The sequence below is a fragment of the Canis aureus genome, chromosome 11 (genome assembly GCF_053574225.1).
Source record: "Canis aureus isolate CA01 chromosome 11, VMU_Caureus_v.1.0, whole genome shotgun sequence".
NCBI classification, from domain to species: domain Eukaryota; kingdom Metazoa; phylum Chordata; class Mammalia; order Carnivora; family Canidae; genus Canis; species Canis aureus.
Window position 1 is genome coordinate 26,510,397 of NC_135621.1, and position 23,863 is coordinate 26,534,259.

At 45.3% G+C, this 23,863-nt stretch overlaps 2 protein-coding genes and 1 long non-coding RNA gene across 4 annotated transcripts in view; 1 reads left to right on the forward strand and 2 right to left on the reverse strand.

Moving 5' to 3' along the window:
• The window catches only part of ACO2 (aconitase 2), a 56,099-nt gene extending 43,084 nt beyond the window's left edge, over window positions 1-13,015 (reverse strand). The window contains exon 1 of the mRNA XM_077914353.1: window positions 12,867-13,015. Within this exon, the coding sequence (XP_077770479.1) occupies window positions 12,867-12,902 (36 nt within the window). The 5' untranslated portion in view covers window positions 12,903-13,015. The remainder of the gene's footprint in view (window positions 1-12,866) is intronic.
• On the reverse strand, window positions 11,790-12,859 carry LOC144323637 (uncharacterized). The gene is made up of 2 exons (XR_013389017.1): window positions 12,189-12,859; window positions 11,790-12,096 (listed from the first exon to the last, which is right to left on the reverse strand). It is a non-coding gene; the product is annotated as an uncharacterized LOC144323637 (long non-coding RNA).
• PHF5A (PHD finger protein 5A) lies at window positions 12,994-23,474 on the forward strand. Of its 2 annotated transcripts, none has more exons than XM_077914356.1 (5): window positions 12,994-13,150; window positions 13,274-13,588; window positions 13,884-13,907; window positions 14,531-14,608; window positions 22,810-23,474. In XM_077914356.1, the coding sequence occupies exons 2-5, from the start codon at window positions 13,418-13,420 to the stop codon at window positions 22,897-22,899; spliced, it is 363 nt and encodes a 120-aa protein (XP_077770482.1). In that variant the 5' UTR covers window positions 12,994-13,150; window positions 13,274-13,417; the 3' UTR covers window positions 22,900-23,474. The 2 variants fall into 2 exon arrangements, with proteins under 2 accessions (XP_077770482.1, XP_077770483.1); XM_077914357.1 differs by having other exon boundaries at window positions 12,999-13,150; window positions 13,274-13,469; window positions 14,442-14,608.
• The last annotated feature ends 389 nt before the right edge of the window (window positions 23,475-23,863 follow it).

The window sequence follows — 23,863 nt, forward strand, 5'->3', positions numbered from 1 at the left end:
CAAGGGGGGGATCCCTGGGTGGCTCAGCGGTTCAGCGCCTGCCTTTGGCCCAGGGCGTAGTCCTGGTGTCCCGGGATCAAGTCCCGCGTCAGGCTCCCGGCATGGAGCCTGCTTCTCCCTCTGCCTGTGTCTCTACCTCTCTCTCTCTATGTCTATCATGAATAAATAAATAAAATCTTTAAAAAAAAACTGTTCAAATACTTATAAGAATGTCTTGTTACTTTTATGATTATAAATACATGTATTATTGTGTTTTTTTTTAATTTTTATTTATTTATGATAGTCACAGAGACAGAGAGAGAAGCAGAGACACAGGCAGAGGGAGAAGCAGGCATCATACAAAGAGCCCGACGTGGGACTCGATCCCAGGTCTCCAGGATCATGCCCTGGGCTGCAGGCGGCGCTAAACTGCTGCGCCACCGGGGCTGCCCTTGTACATGTTTTTAATCTGGATTATAAAAATTTAAAAACACTGGAAGGAAATACACCAGAATATTAACAGTAGTTATCTCTGGGTAAAGGTGGGGTATTACAGATAATTATAGGTAACTTTTATGATATGCTCTCTATACCTCTGTGTTTTCCAAGTTTCCTATAATGGGCAAATTACTTTCATAAACAAGAAAAAGAGTTAAGAAATTAACCTTAAAAACAGACATTACTGAGTCCTATAATACGCTAACCACTGTGGTTGAGGAAAAATAGTCTGGATCAATATTATTTAAAGAAGGATGGTGATTTGTGGGCATATTTAAAAAAAAAAAAAAAACCTACTAGGGGGATCCCTGGGTGGCTCAGCAGTTTAGCGCCTGCCTTCGGCCAGGGACATGATCCTGGGGTCCCAGGATTGAGTCCCACATCGGGCTTCCTGTATGGAGCGTGCTTCTCCCTCTGCCTGTGTCTCTGCCTCTCTGTGTATCTCTCTCATGAATAAATAAATAAATAAAATCTTTAAAAAATACTAACCTACTAGAAATAAATAAATAAATAAATAAATAAATAACCAACCAACCAACCAACCAACCAACCTACTAGGATGTTTTTGTTTCCTAAATCCAAAAGCAAAATATACTTCACGCTCAGTTCAACCTGGCCCTGGGACCCAGAAACATCCCTGAGATCCCTTGTAAGGCCTACCAACCCAGATGTTGCAACAACTAGGAAACATGAAAATTGTTTCCCATGCCTGAGTCCAAGTCTCAGGTCTTCTGAAATTCTCACAGGTACACACCAGGCCCTTATCTACACGGGGTACTTTCACTAAGCCCTCATCCTCCACTTCCTCTGGAACAAAGGAACCTAGAGCAGGACTGAGCAGAAACCTCTCTTCGGCACCCTCCCTAAGCTCCTCATTCAACAGGATGGGGCCAGGAAGCTCAGTTCCTTCCAGAAAGCCTATTTTACTCCTGGACAGTTCTAATACTTTCCAACCACAACAAATGCTTCTTATACTGAACTGAAACATGCCTCAGTCACATCAGAACACAGATTCCAGCACTGGAGACTGCCTCCAACAAGCTGTGTAACCTCCTGCAGCTGTATTTAGCATCTAAATATTGCCTTATCTTCCCTAAGTGGGGATAACCTTCCCAGGCCCAAGTGAGGGCTCAGAGAGACCACCTATGAGAAAGTACCCAGTCCACTGCCTGACACACGACAGGCCTCACTTCCTAGCCCTGACTGTCATTGTTGTTTTAAAGATTTTATTTTTTCATGAGAGACACAGAGAGGGAGAAGCAGGCTCCCTGTGGGAAGCCCGATGCAGGACTTGATCCCAGGACCCTGGGATCGATCACGCTCTAAGCCAAAGGCAGATGCTCAACCACTGAGCCACCCAGGCATCCCATAGCCCTGCCCTTTGGAACCAGATCAAATGAGCCTAGTCAGTTTTCCATACTTTAGCCTTTCAAATCCTTGAAAACTCTCATTGTGTCTTTAATAATCTAAGCATCCACACAGCATTTCCTCTGCTACAAAACAGCTCCCTAACTTTATACAAGGGTGGGAGTCGCCCACAGATCTGTTTTGGAGTAAATAGCTGTTAGATGTCACCCTGCTCTGTGCCAGCTACTCCATACCTTGCTGCAGCTGTACAAAGCTCAGCCGCTTTAAATGCCCTGAAGATGCAGAGGCCCAGAGACAGGAAGTGGCATGCCCAAGGTCACACCGCTAGGAACCTATAGAACCCACATTCTTTTCTTTTTTTTTAAAGATTTTATTTATTTATTCATGAGAGAAACAGAGAGGCAGAGACACAAGCAGAGGGAGAAGCAGGCTCCACACAGGGAGCCCAACGTGGGACTCGATCCCAGGTCTCCAAGATCACGCCCTGGGCAGAAGGCGGCGCTAAACTGCTGGGCCACCGGGGCTGCCTTAGAGCCCACATTCTACTCACTGTGCTACAGAAGGTGTCTCCTGAGCACCTAGGTGGCTCAGTGGTTGAGTGTCTGCCTTCGGCTCAGATCATGATCCTGGGGTCCTGGGATCAAGTCCCACATCAGGCTCCCCACAGAGAGCCTGCTTTGCCCTCTGCCTGTGTCTCTGCCTCTCTGTGTGTCTCTGATGAATAAATGAATAAAATCTTTAGGAGAAAAAAAAAGGGTATCTCCCAGCCTCCAACAGCCAGGAAGGCTCAGCTCTCAGTGGAGGGACAGGAGGGATGGGGGGGCTCTTAGTTCCAACCACTGAACCAAAGTGCCTTTGGTAGAGTCTGGCTCCTGGGTGTTAGTAGGGCCCCCTCCCTTACTGAATGAGATCCAAATCTCCAGGGCTTGGGAAGCCTGGGTGGCTCAGTGGTTGAGTGTCTGTCTTTGGCTCAGGGTGTGATCTTGGAGTTCTGGGATTGAGTCCCACCATCAGGCTCCCTGCACGGAGCCTGTTTCTCCCTCTGCCTCTGTCTCTGCCTCTGTGTGTGTCTTTCATGAATAAATAAAATAAAATCTTAAAAAAAAAATCTCCAAGGCTCCAAGGGGTAAGGGAGGTTCCGCTGATCCTGTGTTTACTGACACAGAACAAATTCTGAAAGAGGAAACATACTCAAAATGGACCCCCACGGGGGAGCCTGGCAAGAAATGAAACAGAACAAACAAAACAAAATCATGCCAGGCAAGGTAACAATTATCTTATGTCACCTTCCCAACAAATGTGCCAAGAGGGATTACTACAGGTCAGCTTGTCCCTTGTTTAGATGAGAAAATGGGAGAACCAGGCAAATGAGAAAGTAAATACCACTAAAGCATAAGCTCCCTTAAGGCAGAAAACCTGTCTAGTCACGTTACCATGCATACTCAGCCTAGAACAATATCTGACACTCAGAAGTTCAAGAAATATTTGGTGATGAAAAGAGATAAAGGCAGAGCCATAATTTGAACACAAGCCTCTTCTTCATGCTTTCAAATTCATGCACCTGTAGCAGAGGTGCTGAGCTAGCTGCGGCAAAGCTTATGGAAAAGGGATCCACCCTGGGGTGTGTTATATGTGTACCCCTGCACCCCTCGGAACTCTGGCCTTCCCAACTGCCCTAAGTCAGACATGCTACAGACCAGCTACGTTCTGTTCCCAAAGGACAGAAGTCTCTCCTTGGGACCACTTGTATTGAGAGAACAGTCCAAATCAAAGGGACTGACATATTCTTGAGCAGGAGTCCAATCTGACCTCTTGGCCATCCTGCAAGGCATGGCACATGCCAGCACTGCCTGAGAGAGCCACGTGTCAGTGAGCACCAGAACTTGGAACAAGCCAAGCAGCAGAAGTGGCTGGGCTGTCCAAACAGGCTGGGCTCCTGGAGGAGGCCTCATCTCTTGAGGCAGCTGCTTCAGCAACAAAGAATTCACCAGCCACATTCGGACCTGTCAAGTACCATTGTGGAAACACTCCAATCCATCAAGTCAAAGAGAGGGCATCCACTCTAGAGCTGGATGGATCTGGCTTACAATCTCAATCTCAGCTCCTCCACCTATGGGACCTCAGACAATATTTTTCATCTCTCTGAGCCTCAGTTTCCTGTTCTATAAAATGGGGGTAAAAGAACAGAGATTTTTTATGAGGATTACAAAGACTGTATTGCTTGTAAATGCAGAAAAAAATCTAAAATGATAAAACACAAAATTCCTATCTCTGCTTGCCCTTAGGGACTAGAATGGAAAAAAAGAGTTTTTAATGAATATACTGCATTCTTTAAGGAAAAAAACATACAAAAAGCACAGAGCTCAGTCTAGATTCCTGACAGGCATTCAATAAATGTAAGTTGCTACTACTCACTCAGCTCTCCTGGGGGCCAAGTTGCTACTAACACACTGTCTGCCTGTGTGTTACAGAAAGGACTACAGGGTGCTATTTTCCATCATGCCCTCTACCCCTTTCCTAACTCACAAAAACCAGAGCAGGTCCCAAGCACCAAGGTGGCAGATCTTTGAACTGAAAAGGTCCATCTATCCTCTGGTGCTGCCCTGGCATGCCTCATATGGAGCCATCCAACCTGTGCCCAGAGGTGAGGGACAGACTACCTTCTGAGGCAGCCCCTTTCACCAGCATGATGACCTCAAGATCAGAGTAAGACCCCTGATTCCTCTGACCATGACCCTCAGCAGCCTTCAGGCTCAGAGCTGTTAGCTGTTCCCAGTAGGGAAGCCTCAGGCAGGGTTTGGCTAGATGGGTCAGACAGGAATGCCTGTCAGTCAGCACCCTCCTAAGAAGCAGCATCTTCCCACACCTCTGCTTCTTGGAACAATTCTCTCCCACCCCTGGGAGGTGATGCCTGGCACCTCTCCCAAGAATCCAAAGCTAAACAATTCTCTCCCACCAGGAGGCAATCCGCTAGTCTGGTTGCTATGCAACTGGCAGGCACAAAAGGTGGTGCAGTTCTTTTCAGAGGCTTGGGAAGGGGGCAGGCAGCTGTGTCTCTCCAAGTCGCAATCTCTAAATGGGCTCCAAGGTGGGGGGGGTGAGGGGGGAAGGCGTCCTTTAAGGAACTGCTTGAAGATTCACTCATCTGCCTACTTGTCCTTTGCTGCTGGTGGCAGTGGCAGGACTCCAGGCACACTGTGAACTGCATACAAATCCTGAGTCCTGCTCCAGCCCGCAGGGCAACAGCTCTACACTACCACGCTTAGGAAGGACGTCTTCAATGGGTAGCCTGTGAGGCTGACCCAGAGCTCAGGCAAAAATAAAGCTGCCTCTGTGGGACTCACCCTGCTAGCCTATCCCTCTCAAGTTTGGCTGGTATTTGGGGCAGGAGGCAATCAAGGCTCCAAATAAACATGCATCCCAACAAGGCAAGGAGCCAAGTGAACTGTGTCCCCTATATCCAGCCTACTCCACAGAGGGCTACTTTCTACTCTCTACCCTCCAGGGAAGTACTCTAGGGAAACAGTATGGTTGAGTGGTAAAAACCTGGGTTCTGTGATCAAACAAATCTGCATTCAAGATCCTGCCCTGCTGCATGCTAGCTGTGACCTCAGACAAGCCGTTCAGCCTCTCTGGTTCTCAAACTAATGAAACTTACTTCTTAGGGGTGCTGTGAAGCATAAAGGAGGTAGTCTTTGTAAAATAAGACCTAGTTCAGTGACTAGTATCTCTAACAGCAGCGATGGTGTGGCACACACTAAACACACCCCCACAACAGCCAAGTTCAATGGCTCAGCACACCCCTTTCCTCCCTGCTTCAGGCCAGCATGTTATAGTTATGGAGTGACTGCCTCCTCACCAGCATATAAGCCCTTCCTTCCACAGGCAGGGCCCTTGTCTTAAACCAGCTCTACAGCTCTCTCAGTGAACAAGAAGAACACCACAAATGTCCAGCAGAAGGTGAAGGAACCCAGCTACACAGCACCAAAGTATGGGAGGTTAGAGGAGCTTCTGAGACCTCTTGGGTTCCTCCTGCAACTGCCCCTAGAATTCAAGCTTCCAGTCAGAAGCTGTCTCAGTCTCTTCAGGATGAAAGCAGAAATACTCCCAGTGGGCCCAACTTCCCCCAGTACCCGACTTCGATGATGAAAATACTACAAATGTGGGGCACCTGGGTACCTCAGCATCTGACTTCAGGTCACGTCATGATCTTGGGGTCCTGGGAATCCCTGCTCAGTGGGGAGTCTGCTTCTCCCTCTGCCCCGCTCCTATATACTCTCACTCTCAAATAAATTAACAAAATCTTAGGCGGGGGGGAATACTACTACAAATGTAATTCTAAACCTTATTCTCCCAATGTTGCCCTTCAACTTCGAAAATAAAATCAGAAAGCCAACAGATTCACTTCTGCCTCTTCTCCCAACTCTGAGAGCAGCATCCAAAAAGCTTTCCTGAACTACTACATACTCGAAGTCCATGGAGATTAGGGGAGGAACGAGAAGGTTTCTTAGAGCCAGTCTTTTTTTTTTTAACCTAAGAGCTCAGGATAAAAAGGCAATGGCGGAAAAAAAAAAAAAAAAAAAAAGGCAATGGCGGCTGCAGCCCATCCCCAGGCCTGGGGATGGAGACTAACATTCACCAGGTGACTGGACCCTGCACCAGATTTGCTCTGGGTACTTTACACACACAGTCCTACTTAATACAACTATCCTGGGAGGCAGATGATACTAAGCCCATTTAAAGATGAAGAAACCGAGGTTGCAGAATGCTAAAGAAAGAACAGCACCTACAAGTTCTTTCGGAAACAATCTGAGGAAAAAAATCTGCCCCTATTCTTAATTTTAGAAAGGGCTTATTCTTTTATTTTTATTTTTGGGGGGCTTATTCTTTTAAAATTTAAATAAAAACCAAAATAAATACAAAATTTTTAAAAGAGCCCATCTCTACAATATCAAAAACTATTCACAAATTTTTAGTGTTTGAGAGCTTGTAGAATTTTTCAGATATTATTAGGCCTTCAAGACCTTTCTTAATGGGAAAGTGGCAATTAATCATCCTGCTTTGCAGAGGTGTAACCCGAGGGCCACAGAGGGCTGAAATCTTGCTTGAAGCCATTGATAAAGATAGGGATAGCTAAGTCGGTGCAGAGGGTCTCTCTCAGGGTCCTGATATTCTTTTGCTTTTTAAAGAATGCAAGCAACCTCCCCGTAGTCCCTCCTGTCCTGCATTCTGAGAGGCCCAAAGCCTACCACTGCCTTCAAAACCAAGTACAGGGGGATCCCTGGGTGGCGCAGCGGTTTGGCGCCTGCCTTTGGCCTGGGGCACGATCCTGGAGACCCAGGATCGAATCCCACGTCGGGCTCCCTGCATGGAGCCTGCTTCTCCCTCTACCTGTGTCTCTGCCTCTCTGTCTCTCTGTGTAACTATCATGAATAAATAAATAAAATCTTTAAAAAAAAAAAAAACAAAAAAAAAAAAAACAAAACAAAACCAAGTACAGGGAAAAACAAGTGTGTCAAAGAAAGCTGGAGCCAATAAAGACAGACCACTCAAGTATCAACACTCACTTGAAGTACTAACCAGATGGCCCTCTGGGAGGCATCAGGTTCCAGAAAAAGGCCATAGACAGAAAGAACAGGGTTTGTTGCTGAAATGATGTTCATACTCAGGTGAGGGACCCTGGGAAAGGCACTTGACCCCATCCAGCTTCCTCACCTGTGAAATACAGGTACTTGTTGAGAGTTGATGTTAGGATCAAGAATTTATCAACAGGAGTGCCTGGGTGACTCAGTCGGTTAAAGTCTGCCTTTGGCTCAGGTCATGATCCCGGAATCTGGGGATGGAACCTCGAATCGGACTCCCTGCTCAGTGGGGAGTCTGCTTCTCCTTCTGCCCCTCACCCTCCTTAGGCTCTCTCTCTCCCAAATACATAAATAAAATCTTTTTTTAAAATTTATAAACAAGGGATCCCTGGGTGGCTCATCGGTTTAGCGCCTGCCTTTGGCCCAGGGCGCGATCCTGGAGTCCTGGGATCGAGTCCCACGTCGAGCTCCCCGCATGGAGCCTGCTTCTCCCTCTGCCTGTGTCTCTGTGCCTCTCTCTATCATGAATAAACAAATAAATCTTTAAAAAAATCTATTAAAAAAATCTATAAACAAACTTTGGCTATGTTACAAGTACTATCCAAATACAAGTTCACTCATCCCTCAAATGCTTAGGCCACAAACCTAGGAGTCATCTTTAATTATTCTCTATCCCTCACACTCCCTGGCCAACCCATCTGCCTTCAAAATATCTCCACTACCAGAACCCTCGTCCCAGACACCATCACCACTCCCTGGATGATTCCAATAGCCCCCATTGGTCTCCCTAACTCCTTTTGTCCCCCTGTGGTCCATCATCCATCCAGCAACCCAAACGATTTTTTTTTTTTTTTTTTTTTTTTTTTTTAATGATAGTCACAGAGAGAGAGAGAGGGGCGCAGAGACACAGGCAGAGGGAGAAGCAGGCTCCATGCACTGGGAGCCCGACGTGGGATTCGATCCCGGGTCTCCAGGATCGCGCCCTGGGCCAAAGGCAGGCGCCAAACCGCTGCGCCACCCAGGGATCCCCCAAACGATTTTTTTAAAGATTTTATTTATTTATTCATGAGAGACACAGAGAGAAGGCAGAGACACAGGCAAGGGAGAAGCAGGCTCCTCGAAGGGAGCCCGATGTGGGACTCGAACTCCAGGATCACACCTTGAGCCTAAGGCAGACACTCAACCGCTGAGCCACTCAGGCATCCCTCAATCGATTTTCTCTAACCATAAATCAAATCCTGTCACTCACTGTCTTAAATCTTCCAGTGGGGGTTGGGGGACAAACCTTCCAGGGGATCTTCATTCCACTTGGGGTAAAACTCAAGCCCACATGACCTTGGCTCCTACCTCTTGCTCAGACCTTCCTCTCCTTTCAACCACTCTGCCACACTGGCATTATTTTTTTTTTTTTTTAGATTTTATTTTTAAGTGATCTCTACACCCAACATGGGGCTTGAACCTACAACCCCAAGATCAATAGTCACATGCTCCACCAACTGAGCTAGCCAGGTGCCCCAACACGGGCCTTATTTCTTACCTTCAACACACTAAGCTCATACCTGTATCAGGTGTACATGCTGCTCCTACTTAATGTCTCTCTTCCCAAAACACTGAATGAAGGGCCAGGGCGCCTGGGTGGCTCAGTCAGTTAAGCATCTGCCTTCGACTTAGGTCGTAATCTAGCAGTTCTGGGATCAAGCCCAGTGTTGGGTTCCCTCCTCAGCAGGGAGTCTGCTTCTCCCTTTCCGTCTGACCTGACCCTCCTCTCCCTCATACTCGCGCTCTCAAATAAATAAAATCTTTAAAAATATATATATATCTAAGGGCTGCCTTCTTATCACTTAAGTATCAGCTCAAATGTCACCTCTTCTGAAGGGCCTTCCCCAACCACTTCAGTTAAAGCCATGTCACAGCTCCACACTTATCCTCTCTACCACACGATCCTATTTTACCTTCCTTGTAGTACTTAGTAGCTATGATTTTGTCTACTTATTTTCTGTTTGCCCAGAACTACAATATAAGATCCACTATTCTTGTTCACTATTGCACTAGCAGGGTGTAGAACATTCAATGTAAAGCATTCAATGAACATTTTGTTAACAGCAAGTTGAAAAGTCAACAATGTGCTCCCCTAGTTCTCAAGATGGGGACTCTACTCCCTCTGCCCAAATTTTAGATTGGAAGTTTATTTACTCGTCCGTTCAATCATTCATTCATTTACTCAAGTCAATAGCTCCCTATAGGATACCTGAGATGCTGCTACAGTGACATGTAACCAGAATGACCTGTTTCATAATTCTCAAGGTTGTTGGGAGTTTTTCTGTTTTAACATGGCACTTTATAGAGAACTTCTGCCAAATTTGTCAGACTCCTTTGGTAGTTAAATACCATCTCAGATTTACACGTGAGGTTACAGGACTTCCCCAAGGCCACATGATGAGAACTCAGCAACCCAGTATGTCAAGGCAAAACCAAAGACGTAAGAAACATACGTGTAAATGCCCAACCCCTTATACCTACCACCCAGAGTCATGAGCTCACAAATAAAAAATAAACACCGGAGAGTAAATGGGGATTTTCAAAATGTTCCCCTCATTTTCTTCATTGTTTCTAATGTAACCAGCTGGTGACAGGCACTGTTAAATAATGGAACACTTCCAACTCAAGGAAATCTGTTCTCAGGTTATGAAGCATTAATGGTACCCTGGCTGATAGACTGAGTCTTGATGTCAAAGGGAAGCAGTATGCAGGTGCTAGGACCTCAGACTCTGGAATCAAAAAGGTACAAATTCAAATTATACCTGCTAACAATTGATAAGGCCCTAGGCAAGTTTATTTCAATTTACTTAATTATACAGCACTAACTAGGTACAGGCAGGGTTCTAAATAGTTTGCACCTATAATATGGTAATTAGATAAGCCAAATGTACTATCCTTATCTGTATCTTACAGGTGAGGAAAAAGGCAGAGGAGTCAAGTACCCTGCCCAAAAGTGAGTATTAGAGTCAGCTTTCAAGTCTAGACAATGTGATGCCAGAATCTATGTTCTTAACCATCATACTGTATTTCTTCTCTAATCCTTCGTCTCTAAGACAGAGCCGATAGGTCTGATCTCACAGGATCATGTGAGATTACTGGCACACAATAAGGTAAATGTTAGCTACTCTTAGTGGTAGTGGTAATCGCTATCACTGTATTATTTACCTTCACCTTTGGTCCAGCCAAGGGCAGAAGAAAAATATTTTGATTGAGAAAGACCTCAGAGGCCCTCTGCAGTAAAATATATTAGGATATAGTAGAAGCTCCATGAGAATGGGAAATGAAAAAAAAAAAAAAGAGAGAGAATGGGAAATGTCTGCTTTGCCTATCATTGTATTCAAAGCAAGTAGTGGGTACTCAATAAATATGCAGTGAATGAGGTAGGAATAAATTGAACACAAGGCCAGGGTTCTGGTAGTACCAGAAGGACCATCACTTCTCAAATGTAGCCAAACACAAAAGAGGTAAGTAAATTTACAAGGTTCTCAGAGCACAGTGTTAGCTGACCATTACTTAAGACAGCCTGGCTTAAGACAGGGAGGCAGTGTGGTATACTGCTGTTGTTCACCTTAGCTGAATGAATAAGGACACCTGGATTTTAATCCTGACTGTTATTGAAGTCACCCAGGCTCTCAAGGTCTTGGATTATCTATCTGTAAAAGAGAAGGTTGGACTATACAATGACCATAAACAAATATTCCTTTTCTCATCACTTCATAACAATCTGAATGGAAGCCTATTACCAAGTACTCAATAAGCATTTGTCAATGAAGATCATCCCAAACTGACAGATGATAAAACTAGAATTCAAAAGTAATTTGCTCAAGGTCACAGAGTAAGAATAGTGTATGAACTATGGCCCAGATCTCTTTCTATGCTGGTCTAACACTCATGTTTTCCAAGATCCTTTTTCAGTTAAAAAATACTATGATATCAGTCCTCTCTTCCAAGATTATTGAATCTGTAATCATTTAAACATCACATAATACTGCCTGACTTCACTACATCGTGGGGACAGCAGGATCAGGAAAAAACAATTACCTGTATTTCTATATTATTAACCTACAGTATCAAAAGATCTGAAGAGATAATTAGGGCAAACTCCTGTCTTTGCCCAGAATTGTGAAATCAGAAGTATTTAAGATAAGTGATCATATCATTTTAAACCATATGGTCTAAATTAAGGCAATGTGATTTTAAAAACAAAACGAAAAACCCCTTAGTAACACGTTTCCTGAAAGGATAGCACATAACTTCTTGAATTTTATTATCAAAGCTGTGCCACTTGATTCAAAGCAGATTCACAAAGTTAAATGTAAAAGGTTGTCAGAGAATGTCTACTTTATTGGCTTGCTTTATTTTTATTAACAAAATACATGCCTGACATTGAAACCTTGCATGTAACACCTTCCTACTGTTGTCAAGTTAGGAGTGAAGAAAACCATCTGGCAAGCACAGTCAATTTTCTAGATGGTCCATAACAGAAGAGTCAAGGTCAAACCGCTGAGTCTCTTTATCCTCCCACGTAGTAATTGAAAAGCAACTAACTGAGCTCAAAATACTCCATACTGGTACTTTCACAGATACAAAGGTCAGCTCAAGGATCACATTCTGGCTCACAGAAGACAGGCTGACATAAGAAAAAAAAAAAAGGGTAAGCGGGGCAGATGTTCAGGCCACAGCACTTCGGGGACACTCAGGAGAGCACAAACTTTCACCTACTTTCTAGCAGTTTCCTCACTTATCGAATGAAAATTATCATCTGACCAGATGATAATATGAATCGAATGACATGACGAGGAATTTAAACAGTTTTGCAATCTTGCAAAGATGAGAGATTACTGTCACCATTACTATTTACTACGTCTGGGCCAGGAAAGTCCCCCTGGCATTCTTGGCTATATGTTCCGCAGGATCCTCTTAAAATGGAACGCGGTACTAATCTCTTCTACAGTCTCCAGGCCTGGCAATCGTAGATGCACCTGGCTAGCAAGTCTCCGCTGCCGAGAGAGAAGTGAGGCCTTCAGATTCTGGGCCTAGCGGCCTCGACTACGACCGCGCCCCCCAGTCACCTTGTCCTCACCTTGAGGAACGGAAAGACACTCTACAAGAGAGGGGAGTGCAATCCTCAGAAAGGGGTGCCCCTCCACTCTTCACCTGACCGCCGCTGCTTGGACCTACGCTTCCCACGGGGCGGGGACGGGGCTAGGAGAGCTGAGCCGGGGACGCCTTGACCTCGGGCGCGGGAGGAGCGGGCACCGGCGCTGGGCCCGCGGCCGGGACAGGTATAGGAAAAGTCGGCGGGAGGTCGGGCCCGCCTCGCCTCGCCTCGCCCACAGCCGCAGGCACAGTAGGAGGCACCCCGCCCTCGTGAACCCAGAGGGCCCTGAGCTCGCTCACCTGCAGCCGGGTCACCAGTAGGCTGTAAGGCGCCATTTTGTACACTGACAAAGATGAAGTCGCGTGAAAATGACGTACGACACTGCGTATTTATAGCTTTGGGGCAGGGGCGTGGCCTGACGGGAAACACGTAACGGCGAAGGCGGGGCCTCCGCAGAGGCGCGGGAGCCGGGCGACCGCAGTGGGCGGGGCTCCCGCGCTAGAAACGAAGGCCTGAAAGGAAAAGAGCTGCGTAAAAACACTTTTGGAAATAAATACCGGACACAAAGATGTGTTATTAAAAGGCAAGTTTCAGTTGTGTCTTCCATCCAAATCTCGGAAAGGCATTTATTTTTCCATGACTTTCATGCACCTACCAGGACCTAGCTCCCTATGCTAAGACGGAAACTCCTACTTTTTAACTTAAGGTTTGATCACGCGAGAACGAGCGAGAGCGAGCGGGGCTTGAGAAGCTTGGGAGACCAATCACGGCGACCGGCAGGCTGGAAAATGGAGGTTAAACGTCGGGCGGAAGTTCCTTAAGCTTCCGGTGACCGGTCTGCGTTGGCACTATGGCTAAACATCATCCGGATTTGATCTTTTGCCGCAAGCAGGCTGGTGTTGGTGAGGCAGCGTCCTGCCCCGGCTGTCTGAGTGGGGATTGTATTAGGAGCTGGGGGGTCAGAGGTTCCCATCTCATCCTTAGGGTTTTGTCTCTGAAGCGCCAGGTTTCCCGCCTCACGGTTGGTAGCATGGGAGCGCGCGGGTTTGTGGGCTGTGTGCAAAGAGGGCGAGGGCCTGGGAGCCAGAGGCGGGCGGCCGAAGTCAGGTCCGAAGAAACTCGGACTGCCCGGGCCCTGGGGGCGGCCTCATACGGGTGTGGGTTTGCCTCGGATGGAAGTTTATGCGGGTAAGATGAATAAGAGCCCTTAGGGCTCACTGCAGTCCCTGCTGTGTCGCCACCCCAAACTCGAGGATCTTTCCCTTTTTTCGTCAAAACCAATGCTAATATACTCTTTACCATCTTTGATCTTGCAGCCATCGGAAGACTGTGTGAAAAATGTGAGTGGAACACGCCCTCCCAAACACCCCACTCCTTCCCCCTCACGACTTGTGTAGAACCGGCAAACGGGCATTTCCAATTTCCAGCGTGCCACAAAGAGGGCTTTGAGTAGATGTGCCTGGAAGTATGTGAACTGAGTACTAGGCCGCACCCATAGGCCCTCTCCACCTCCTCGCTCCTCACTTGCACGCATTAAACATTATGTTTAGGTTTCGAGAAAATCTCTACATTTGGACAGGAGAGAGCCTGACCGCATCCTCCAAAACACACATACCCAGTCCTTTCCAGTAATGATAGAGACTTCTTGTCTATGAGGCGATGTTCTAAGCTTTCAGTAGATTAGTTGGTTAACTTCAGTCTTGAGGGGATTGGGGTGGACACTGGGTAGGCTGAGTTTTGTAATACCAAAAAAAGAGGGTCCTAAAGTCACTGTCGGGCGGAGACCAGTGTATTTCCCCATAGCAGGAGAACGGCACGCCTGTCAACTTGAGGTACTTGCGGATGAGCATAATTCCATTCTCTGTTCTTCACAGGTGATGGCAAATGTGTGATCTGTGACTCGTACGTGCGTCCCTGCACTCTGGTGCGCATATGTGATGAGTGTAATTATGGCTCTTACCAGGGGCGCTGTGTGATCTGCGGAGGCCCTGGAGTCTCTGATGCCTATTATTGTAAGGAGTGCACCATCCAGGAGAAGGATGTGAGTGTATCTTTGCTGCTCTTATTTAGTAACTCTTTGCCAACCACGGCAAACTCCTATTGGCTCCGGAGATTACTGTGTTCAGGTAGTCACTCAGGTTATAATTTCCTCAAGTTCTGTAAGCTGAGCTGGGTGTAGTCCAATAAAAGGCAGTTATTTTGCATCAAGGGCTAAAGTGCAAAAGAAGCAAATCTTTATCAACGTCAGCAGTTTGGTGAGTGCTCTCTGTTCCTTTGATGTCTCTGATTATTCATATTCAGAAACAACATCCTGCACTTTGTGAGTCCTGGCACAGTGCGTAGTATGTAAGCTACTCGGTCATTTTCCTTACTATCATTAAAGATTGCTGGGGAAAAAAAAAAAAAGATTGCTGGAGTGGATGTGGTGACAGCTGAATTTGGGACAACTAAGTTGATTTCCGCTTTAACTGGCTAAAGGATGCCTTTGGTCTGATAGTGCAGAATTGTGATTCTGTCTCGTGTCATCTTTGCTCCTTGACATTGTGTGGTGGCAGTGGCTGTTGCTCAGTTTCTTCAGTCGAGGGGGGCACCTGAGTGGTTCATTGGTTGAGCATCTGCCTTTGGCTCAGGTCATGATCCTAGGGTTCTGGGATCGAGTCCCGCATCAGGTTCCCCATGGGGAGCCTGCTTCTCCCTCTGCCTGTGTCTCTGCATCTCTCATGAATAAATAAATAAAATCTTTTTAAAAAAATTCCTTCAGTCAAATGCCAGGATAGAGGGGTTGTAGATCTATACTAAAGGCAAGTTTTACTGTTATTGTTTAGGTTGGAAGCAGAAGCCTTCTTAGAAGGGTGGGGAATTTGAATCCACTTGTTTTCTTCTCCTTATGACAGTAAAAAGAAGTGTCATAATAGTACCACTAAGCTAGTAGTAGGTACCTGGTTACTTAATTTAGGGTAAGGGAAAAGATCCATGAGGAGTGCCTGGGTGATTCAGTAGGTTGAGCAACTGACTCTTGGTTTCAGCTCAGGTCATGATCTCAGGGTCCTGGGATTCAGCCCCGAGTCAGGCTCTACACTCAACAGGGAGTCGGCTTCAGGAATCTCTCTCCCTCTGCCCCTCCCCATGCTCACAGGTGCATGCTCTGTCCCTCTAAAATAAATAAATCTCTTTTTTTTTTTTTTTTTTTTTTTTAATTTATGATAGTCACAGAGAGAGAGAGAGAGAGAGGCAGAGACACAGGCAGAGGGAGAAGCAGGCTCCATGCACCGGGAGCCCGACGTGGGACTCGATCCCGGGTCTCCAGGATCGCGGGTCTCCAGGATCGCGCCCTGGGCCAAAGGCAGGCGCCAAACCGCTGTGCCACCCAGGGATCCCCTAAAATAAATAAATCTTTAAAAAGAAATACATGTGGGCAGCCTGGGTGGCTCAGCGGTTTAACACCACCTTCAGCCCAGGGCCTGATCCTGGGGACTGAGGATCGAGTCCTACGTCGGGCTCCCTGCATGGAGCCTGCTTCTCCCTCTGCCTGTGTCTCTGCCTCTCTCTGTCCCTCTTGAATAAATAAATAAAATCTTTAAAAAAAAAAAAAAAAAGACATGATTCTCAATGTTCCCGTGTGCAAAGAGTAAGTAGTTTATAGATGTCATTCTTTATTCTTCACAGTAACCCTATTAAGTAGGGATAATCGTTATCCCCACTTTATAGTCTATCACTCGGCTAATAAGTGCAAGCATAGTTGTCTGACTAAAGCTAGTGGTATCTCCATTATTACGCTTTGCCCATGTTGAGTAAAAACACCTAGCCCCCTCAGCAGTCTAAATAATTTGGATCCTGTCTACCCAGTAAGTGGACCATATCTGGCCAGATGAGACTGTTTTCTTTTTTTTTCTTTTTTTTTTTTTTAATTTTTTTTGTTTTCTTATACTACTATGTCTTCTGATTTTTTAGGGAGATGAGAAAGGTTATAGATGACATACCAAAAACATAATTTCAGTTGATGACTTAAACATCATACTGGGGGCAGCCCGGGTGGCGCAGCGGTTTAGCGCCGCCCGCAGCCCGGGGTGTGATCCTGGAGACCTGGGATCGAGTCCCACATCGGGCTTCCTGCATGGAGCCTGCTTCTCCCTCTGCCTGTGTCTCTGCCTCTCTCTCGCTCTCTATGAATAAATAAATAAATCTTAAAAAAAAAAAAAAAAAAACACCATCCTGTCCTGAACTCTGATTTGCATTTACCTTTGCCTGTCAAAGCATAGCCTTATCTAGCTGATTCACCAGCTAGGTTGCACTCCTTTAGAGAAAGGAGCTCAGTTTGGTTATTTATCTCTTTTCCCTGAGTTCTTGGTATAGTGCCTGGTATGTATTATGAGCATTGTCCACATTTTTGGTGCTTCCCTGTAAGCCATCCATAGGAGTGCCCCATAGAAACTATCTGGTATATAGGAAGTGTTTGGTAAGTACTTATAATCTTTTTTTTTTTTTAATGATTTATTTATTTATTCAGAGAGAAAGGCAGAGACACAGGCAGAGGGAGAAGCAGGCTCCATGCAGGAAGCCCTATGTGGGACTCGATCCCCGGTCTCCAGGATCACACCCTGGGCTGCAGGCGGCGCTAAACTGCTGCGCCACCGGGGCTGCCCAAGTACTTATAATCTATAAGGAGTGAAGCCATGGGAAGGTGACAACAGTGACAAGAAAGTATGAACAGGTCTTAAACTACCTACAGAGCCCATGAGGACATTTTCTTGAACTTTTTAATGGTTGTAGCTAGAGTTTTTGTCTGAAGTAAGCTTGTAACCAGAGTGCGTAATGAATGTTAATTACTGTCTGACTTGTTTGCTGTGGTGCATCAACTGATACTTTGGACCTTAGTGCTTTGTTCTTTTCCTGAGAATTATTCTAGACGTCATTCCGCCTACTTCATACTGTACAGGAATGTTCTGAGGATACTTGAGATGGCATCAAGCTTACATATACTCGGCAATAGTTTCCAAGGAACACAGAGCAGTCCAGTGACATGATCCAGCCTCTCAGCCTTCCAGATCTTCTTGTAGATTAAGTCCCTAAGACTTTTTTCCTAGGCAGATATCTTTCTGCAACCAAAGCAAGCCCAGTTATTGTACTCCTCTTCCTGCCGTTTTCATAATTTATAAGGGGATTAGACCAGTGAACTAAACAGGTGTTCTCACTTAGTTTTTCAGCTTCAAAAACACTCAGGAGTCCTATCTGTGGGCGCTGCTGCCATAGGACTAATTTAGTTTCTTATAGGGCAGCCTCATACTGATCTGATGTCCCCTTAACCCTCAGTTTCTTTACTTCAGACCAGAAGATAAGGAGAATAGCCACTAACATTTATAGTCTCTTGCTGTGTGCACCAAACTGTGCTGAACGTTTTTTAAGATTTTATTTATTCATGAGAGACACAGAGGCAAAGACACAAGCAGAAGGAGAAACCGGCTCCATGCAGGGAGCCCAATGTGGGACGCGATCCCTGAACTCCAGGATCACACTCCGAACCAAAAGCAGAACTCAACCACCAAGCCATCCAAGTGTTCCTGTGCTGAATATTCTTTTCCAAAAGTTCTTTGTGATACAAATTAGAAAACTAAGTCTTCTAGATGTTAAGCAGCTTGGGCCAAGGTCACATGGCTAATCAGTGGCAGATCCGGGACTAGAACACAGGTTGTCTGATTGCCCGTATCTCATGTCCTTTGTTTCATTATTGGCCCCCTAAAGAGAAAAGTTAAAATTCAAATTATATTTTCTCTCTAATAAGAGAAATTCAATACTAAGGAATACAGATTTTATTGGGTGAGGATAAACACAAACCATGGTAATGTTGAAGATGGTTTCATCACCTTTGAAAATGGGTGGTCAAACTTAAAGTACTTCTCCAAACGACCTCACTATTGCTCTTCCCCCTGTTTAAGTGAACAGCAGAGCTGTTTGTAAAAAGGATATTTGGTACTTTTCAAAGTTAATGTATTTTTATAAGATATTTGTTTATTCATGAGAGATCCAGAGAGGCAGAGGCGTAGAGGGAGAAGCAGGCTCCCTCTGGGGAGCCCAACACAGGACTCGGTCCCAGGACCCCAGGATCACAACCTAAGCCAAAGGCAGATGCCCAACCACTGGGCCACCCAGGTGCCCCAATCCCTGTTATTTCACGGATACATTTATTGAGAGCTTGAAGGTCTTCCAATGGACATATAATACTATATGGCAGAGGGAAAAGCAGGCTCCATGAAGGGAGCCCAATGTGGGACTTGATCCCAGAACTCCAGGATCACGCCCTGAGCCAAAGGCAGACGCTCAACCATTGAGCCACCCAGGTGTCCCAGATTTTTTGTTTTTAAGAAATCTTTTTACCCAGTGTGGAGCTCAAACTCAACTATCCTGAGATCAAGAGTTGAGATCAAGAGTTAGAATCAGTGCTCCACTGACTGAGCCAGCAAGGTGCCGCATCCTCCAAGATTTTTTTTAATAGTTCTTACATCTTCGTTTCCATGCTGTCCATTCACAGGCATGTTCAACAAAAGCCAAGAGCACATCCTCACCTCCTACAGCATTGATAGAATTTGGGAAGAAGTAAACCCTTGGGAGATGTGTAGAAAATAAAAAGCAGGAGTATTTAGGCAGGAAAACAGGAAATTGTGAGTCTGTGAGAGAAAATAGCTTAAAAACCAAAGATTTTATAATCTTTTTTATTCATGAGAGACACACAGAGAGAGGCAGAGACACAGGCAGAGAGAGAAGTAGGCTCCATGCAGGGAGCCCAACGTGGAACTCAATCCTAGGACTCCAAGATCATGTCCTAGGCTGAAGGCAGGCACTTAACTGCTGAGCCACCCAGGCGTCCCCTTTCGTAATCTAATACATTGGTTTTCCAACTGTTTTTATAACATGTGGAGTCCTATCTTCAAAAAGTATCTTACCGGGATCCCTGGGTGGCGCAGCGGTTTGGCGCCTGCCTTTGGCCCAGGGCGCGATCCTGGAGACCCGGGATCGAATCCCATATCAGGCTCCCGATGCATGGAGCCTGCTTCTCCCTCTGCCTGTGTCTCTGCCTCTCTCTCTCTCTCTCTCTCTGTGACTATCATAAGTAAATTTAAAAAAAAAAAAAAAAAAAAGTATCTTACCAAAAAAGGGGGATATCTTATGCAGGGGTACCTGGCTGGCTTAGTTTGTAGGGCATGCAACTCTTAATCTCAGGGTTCAATTGTAAGTTGGAGTTCCACGTTGAGTGTAGAGATTACTTAAAAATAACAAAAAATTGGGATCCCTGGGTGGCGCAGCGGTTTAGCGTCTGCCTTTGGCCCAGGGCGCTATCCTGGAGACCCGGGATCGAATCCCACGTCGGGCTCCCAGTGCATGGAGCCTGCTTCTCCCTCTGCCTATGTCTCTGCCTCTCTCTCTCTCTCTCTCTCTCTCTCTGTGTGACTATCATAAATAAATAAAAATTTTTTAAAAATTAAAAAAATCGGGGATCCCTGGGTGGCGCAGCGGTTTGGCGCCTGCCTTTGACCCAGGGTGCGATCCTGGAGACCCGGGATCGAATTCCACGTCGGGCTCCCGGTGCATGGAGCCTGCTTCGCTCTCTGCCCCTCTCTCTCTCTCTCTCTCTCTCTCTCTCTCTCTCTCTCTCTCTGTGACTATCATAAATTAAAAAAAAAAATTAAAAAAATCTTAAAGTATCTTACACAGAAGTCGTGTGTGTGTGTGTGTGTGTGTGTGTGTGAGAGAGAGAGAGAGAACTTATTAAAGGCTAATTATAGGGCAGCCCAAGTGGCTCAGCGGTTTGGTGCCGCCTTCAGCCCAGGGTGTGATCCTGGAGACCCAGGATTGAGTCCCACGTCGGGCTCCCTGTGTGGAGCCTGCTTCTCCCTCTGCCTGTGTCTCTGCCTCTCTCTCTATCTCTCACTAATAAATAAAATTTTTTTTTTTTTTTTTTAAAGGCTGATTGGGATGCTTGGGTGGCGCAGTGGTTTGGCGCCTGCCTTTGGCCCAGGGCGCGATCCTGGAGACCTGGGATCGAATCCCACGTCAGGCTCCCGGTGCATGGAGCCTGCTTCTCCCTCTGCCTGTGTCTCTGCCTCTCTCTCTCTCTCTCTTTCTGTGTGACTATCATAAATAAAAAATTAAAAAAAAAAAAAGGCTGATTATAGAGACACCTGGGTGACTCAGCAGTTGAGCGCCTGCCTTTGGCTCAGGATGTGATCCCAGGATCTAGTCCCATATCCGGCTCCTCGTGGGGAGCCTACTTCTCATTCTGCCTGTGTCTCTGCCTCTCTGCCTCTCGTGAATAAAATAAATAAAATCTTAAAAAAAAAAAAAAAACACAAAGGGACGCCGGGTGGCTCAGTGGTTGAATGTCTGCCTTCAGCCCAAGGCGTGATCCTGGAAACCCAGGATCAAGTCCCACATCCAGCACCCTGTGTGGAGTGGAGCCTTTTTCTCCCTCTGCCTGTGTCTCTGCCTCTCTCTCTCTTCATCTCTCATGAATAAATAAAATCTTTTTAAAAAATAAATAAAAATAAAAGTCTGGTTATATGTCAGGCACTGTTCTAAATATATTATTTATTGGTTCTTGTGTTTTCATAAGTAGGGAAATTATTTAAATATTTATTGGTTTGTAGTTCTGTAGATAGGTTCTACCATTGTAGTAATTATATATGTGACAAAAAAAGATGGAAGGAGATTAATAACATCAAAAGTCAGAACAGAACAGTGCAGTTTGGAGGATGGGCCCTTGTATCACTTGGCACCTAAGATGAACCCAGGCTCTCTACAGTTTGTAAACATGGACCTCATCTGGTCCACTTATTTTACAGTTAGCGAGTATGAGTCCAAAGAGAAGTGATATACCCATAGTCATGCAAGTCAGACATAATAAGCCTAAACAGGCTATCATTATAGCACAATATTTCATAGCATCTCTAAAGATAAAGAACTTAGAGCATTGTGGTGTTTAGTATCAGGCCATCTTCCAGGTGAGAGGCTGGTGTTTCCTCATTTGTACCAGGATTTTCAATACGGAGTACATGGCTTGAGTTCCCATAGGGAGCTGTTGGTGGGCCTGGGCCCACTCCTTGACTCCCTCAGCAGACTGAGCTCCTCAGTTGGCCCTTCTCAAAGTGATATATGCTATATATTTTCCAGAAAATAAGATGTTAGTGTTGGCTTTGTGGGTTTTTAGAGGTTTTTGTACAGTGTTGATATTGATCCCCCAAAAGAGAAATCAGCTAAATTAGAAATAAGGATTTGATCAATTAATTCGTTCTAAAGCCCAGTGTCCCAGGGAACAACCTCCTTTGATTGATAACAGTATTTAATAAAATCAGACCTGTGTAAGTTTTCTCTAGTAGCATCTTCCCCAATTTTCCTCCCATCATCCCAGATGAACTGATAAAGTCATCATTTCTGCAGAACACAGCTTCCCCAGGGGCTTCACTAAAACCACTCAAGCTCACAAAATGGCCAAGGGAACATTTCATGACAAATCAGAGTATAGACCTTCAGCAGCCATCTCTAGCACAGGAGTGGTCTTCCCTTGGCCATGTGTCAAATTAAGTGAATTAGTAAGGACACATGAAGCCCGGTTTTCTCATATTGGTATTTAACATGTAAAGTACTATTTCCTAAAGCCTTTAGTTGTTTTTGTTTTTTTGTATTTTGCCTTGGTGGTATTATTCTTCCCTTTGTTGAGATAGTGGAGGGAAGCTAGAGTGCTTGATGTACAGATGATCGTAACAGTTTCTTATCTCTCCCTTGAGGAAAACCCTTTGGATATCTTAAGAGTTAAATTCTACCTCAGCTGTATCATATTAGCAACAAAAGTGGGTGAGAAACCCAACATTCTAAGTGCAGGCTACCCTGGCTAGAGAGTAGAACAGGCCCTGGCACATTCTAGATAATAGATTCTTTTTTTTTTTTTTTTTTAAGATTTTATTTATTTATTCATGACAGAGAAAGAGAGAGAGAGAGGGAGGCTCCATGCAGGGAGCCCGACGGGGGACCCGATCCTGGGTCTCCAGGATCATACCCCATGCTGAAGGCGACGCTAAACCGCTGAGCCACCGGGGCTGCCCTAGATAATAGATTCTTGATGATTGAATAGGATAACTGGACGGATAAGGCAAATAAATGGCTAACCCCATTGATCCAAAAGTTATTTTTATCTTAAATTCCTTTCAGTTCAGAGTCAAAGACTTCTAACAATTTCTCTATCCTGTTTTCCAGAGAGATGGTTGCCCAAAGATTGTCAATTTGGGGAGCTCTAAGACAGATCTCTTCTACGAACGCAAAAAATATGGCTTCAAGAAGAGGTGATTGGTGGGTGGCCTCTTCCTCCCACCAAGCTGCTACTGCCGCTGCCAGAAAAGATGCCTACCACCGCCAGCACAGAAGGAGTAGTGCAGAGCACCACCTGAGTGCCTGTTAGTACGCTGGCCCCTCTCCAACTTTCTTCTCCTCTTACCCAGACACGTGATAGGAACAGAAAAAGAATCTTCACAGACCACTCTGGCAGACCATAGCAGTGAAAAATTGATAGATTGGGTCATGATTTTTCTTGAATTCAAAAAACAAGCTTTGTTTTCCAAATTGCCATGTTCTCTCTACATTGAGAGCTTCTGAAACAGGAATAATATCATCTCAGTCTGCTGTTTGAGGAATTGACTGTGAAGCTACCACAGTGAGAAACCTGTTCTTGGCAGCAGCTCTGATGGCAGCTGTCCTTGATGAGACATCTGCAGTGTGGTGGAGAGCTCCCGGAACAATCGATGTGGGCATTGAATCTTGTAACACTTAGCAGGTGGTGCCTGTTCATGTTATTTTTCTTCTAAGAACTTGGAAACCCTTTCTGTTGCTGTTTTATTAATAAAGCAGGTGTTTCTTTTCTGGTACTCGGTCACAGTCCCAATTTAAGTTTAACTCTAGGAATTTGTTTTAGTCACCCAGGAATTTGTGATTCAGCATAGATGTATTGGGATTCATCAAGCACTTTGTGCTCTTATTACTCCTGGAAGGGATTCTAAACCATTGATGCCTTTCATTATAGATACATCAAGGTGGTTTTTAGAAACTTAACGGTTTTTTCTTCCTGTTCAACTTTAATTTGGACTGAAGAAATGACTTCCAGTAATGGTCAAAGTACTGAGACAAAATGTGTTCAAGTCAATGAGTTCAGAGAACTTAACTTGGCTGATTTGTTTCATGAAGTACACATATACTTAAACATGTTTCCCTTTTTTTTTTAAGTAAATACACAGAATAGAATAAAGGCAAATGCTGA

Coding starts and splice junctions, on each gene's coding strand:
- PHF5A (XM_077914356.1), top strand. CDS start 13,418: ATGGCTAAACATCATCCGGATTTGATCTTTTGCCGCAAGCAGGCTGGT. Junction 13,908..14,530: donor CGGAAGACTGTGTGAAAAAT/GTGAGTGGAACA, acceptor GGCTCTTACCAG/GGGCGCTGTGTGATCTGCGG. Junction 14,609..22,809: donor GCACCATCCAGGAGAAGGAT/GTGAGTGTATCT, acceptor CCTGTTTTCCAG/AGAGATGGTTGCCCAAAGAT.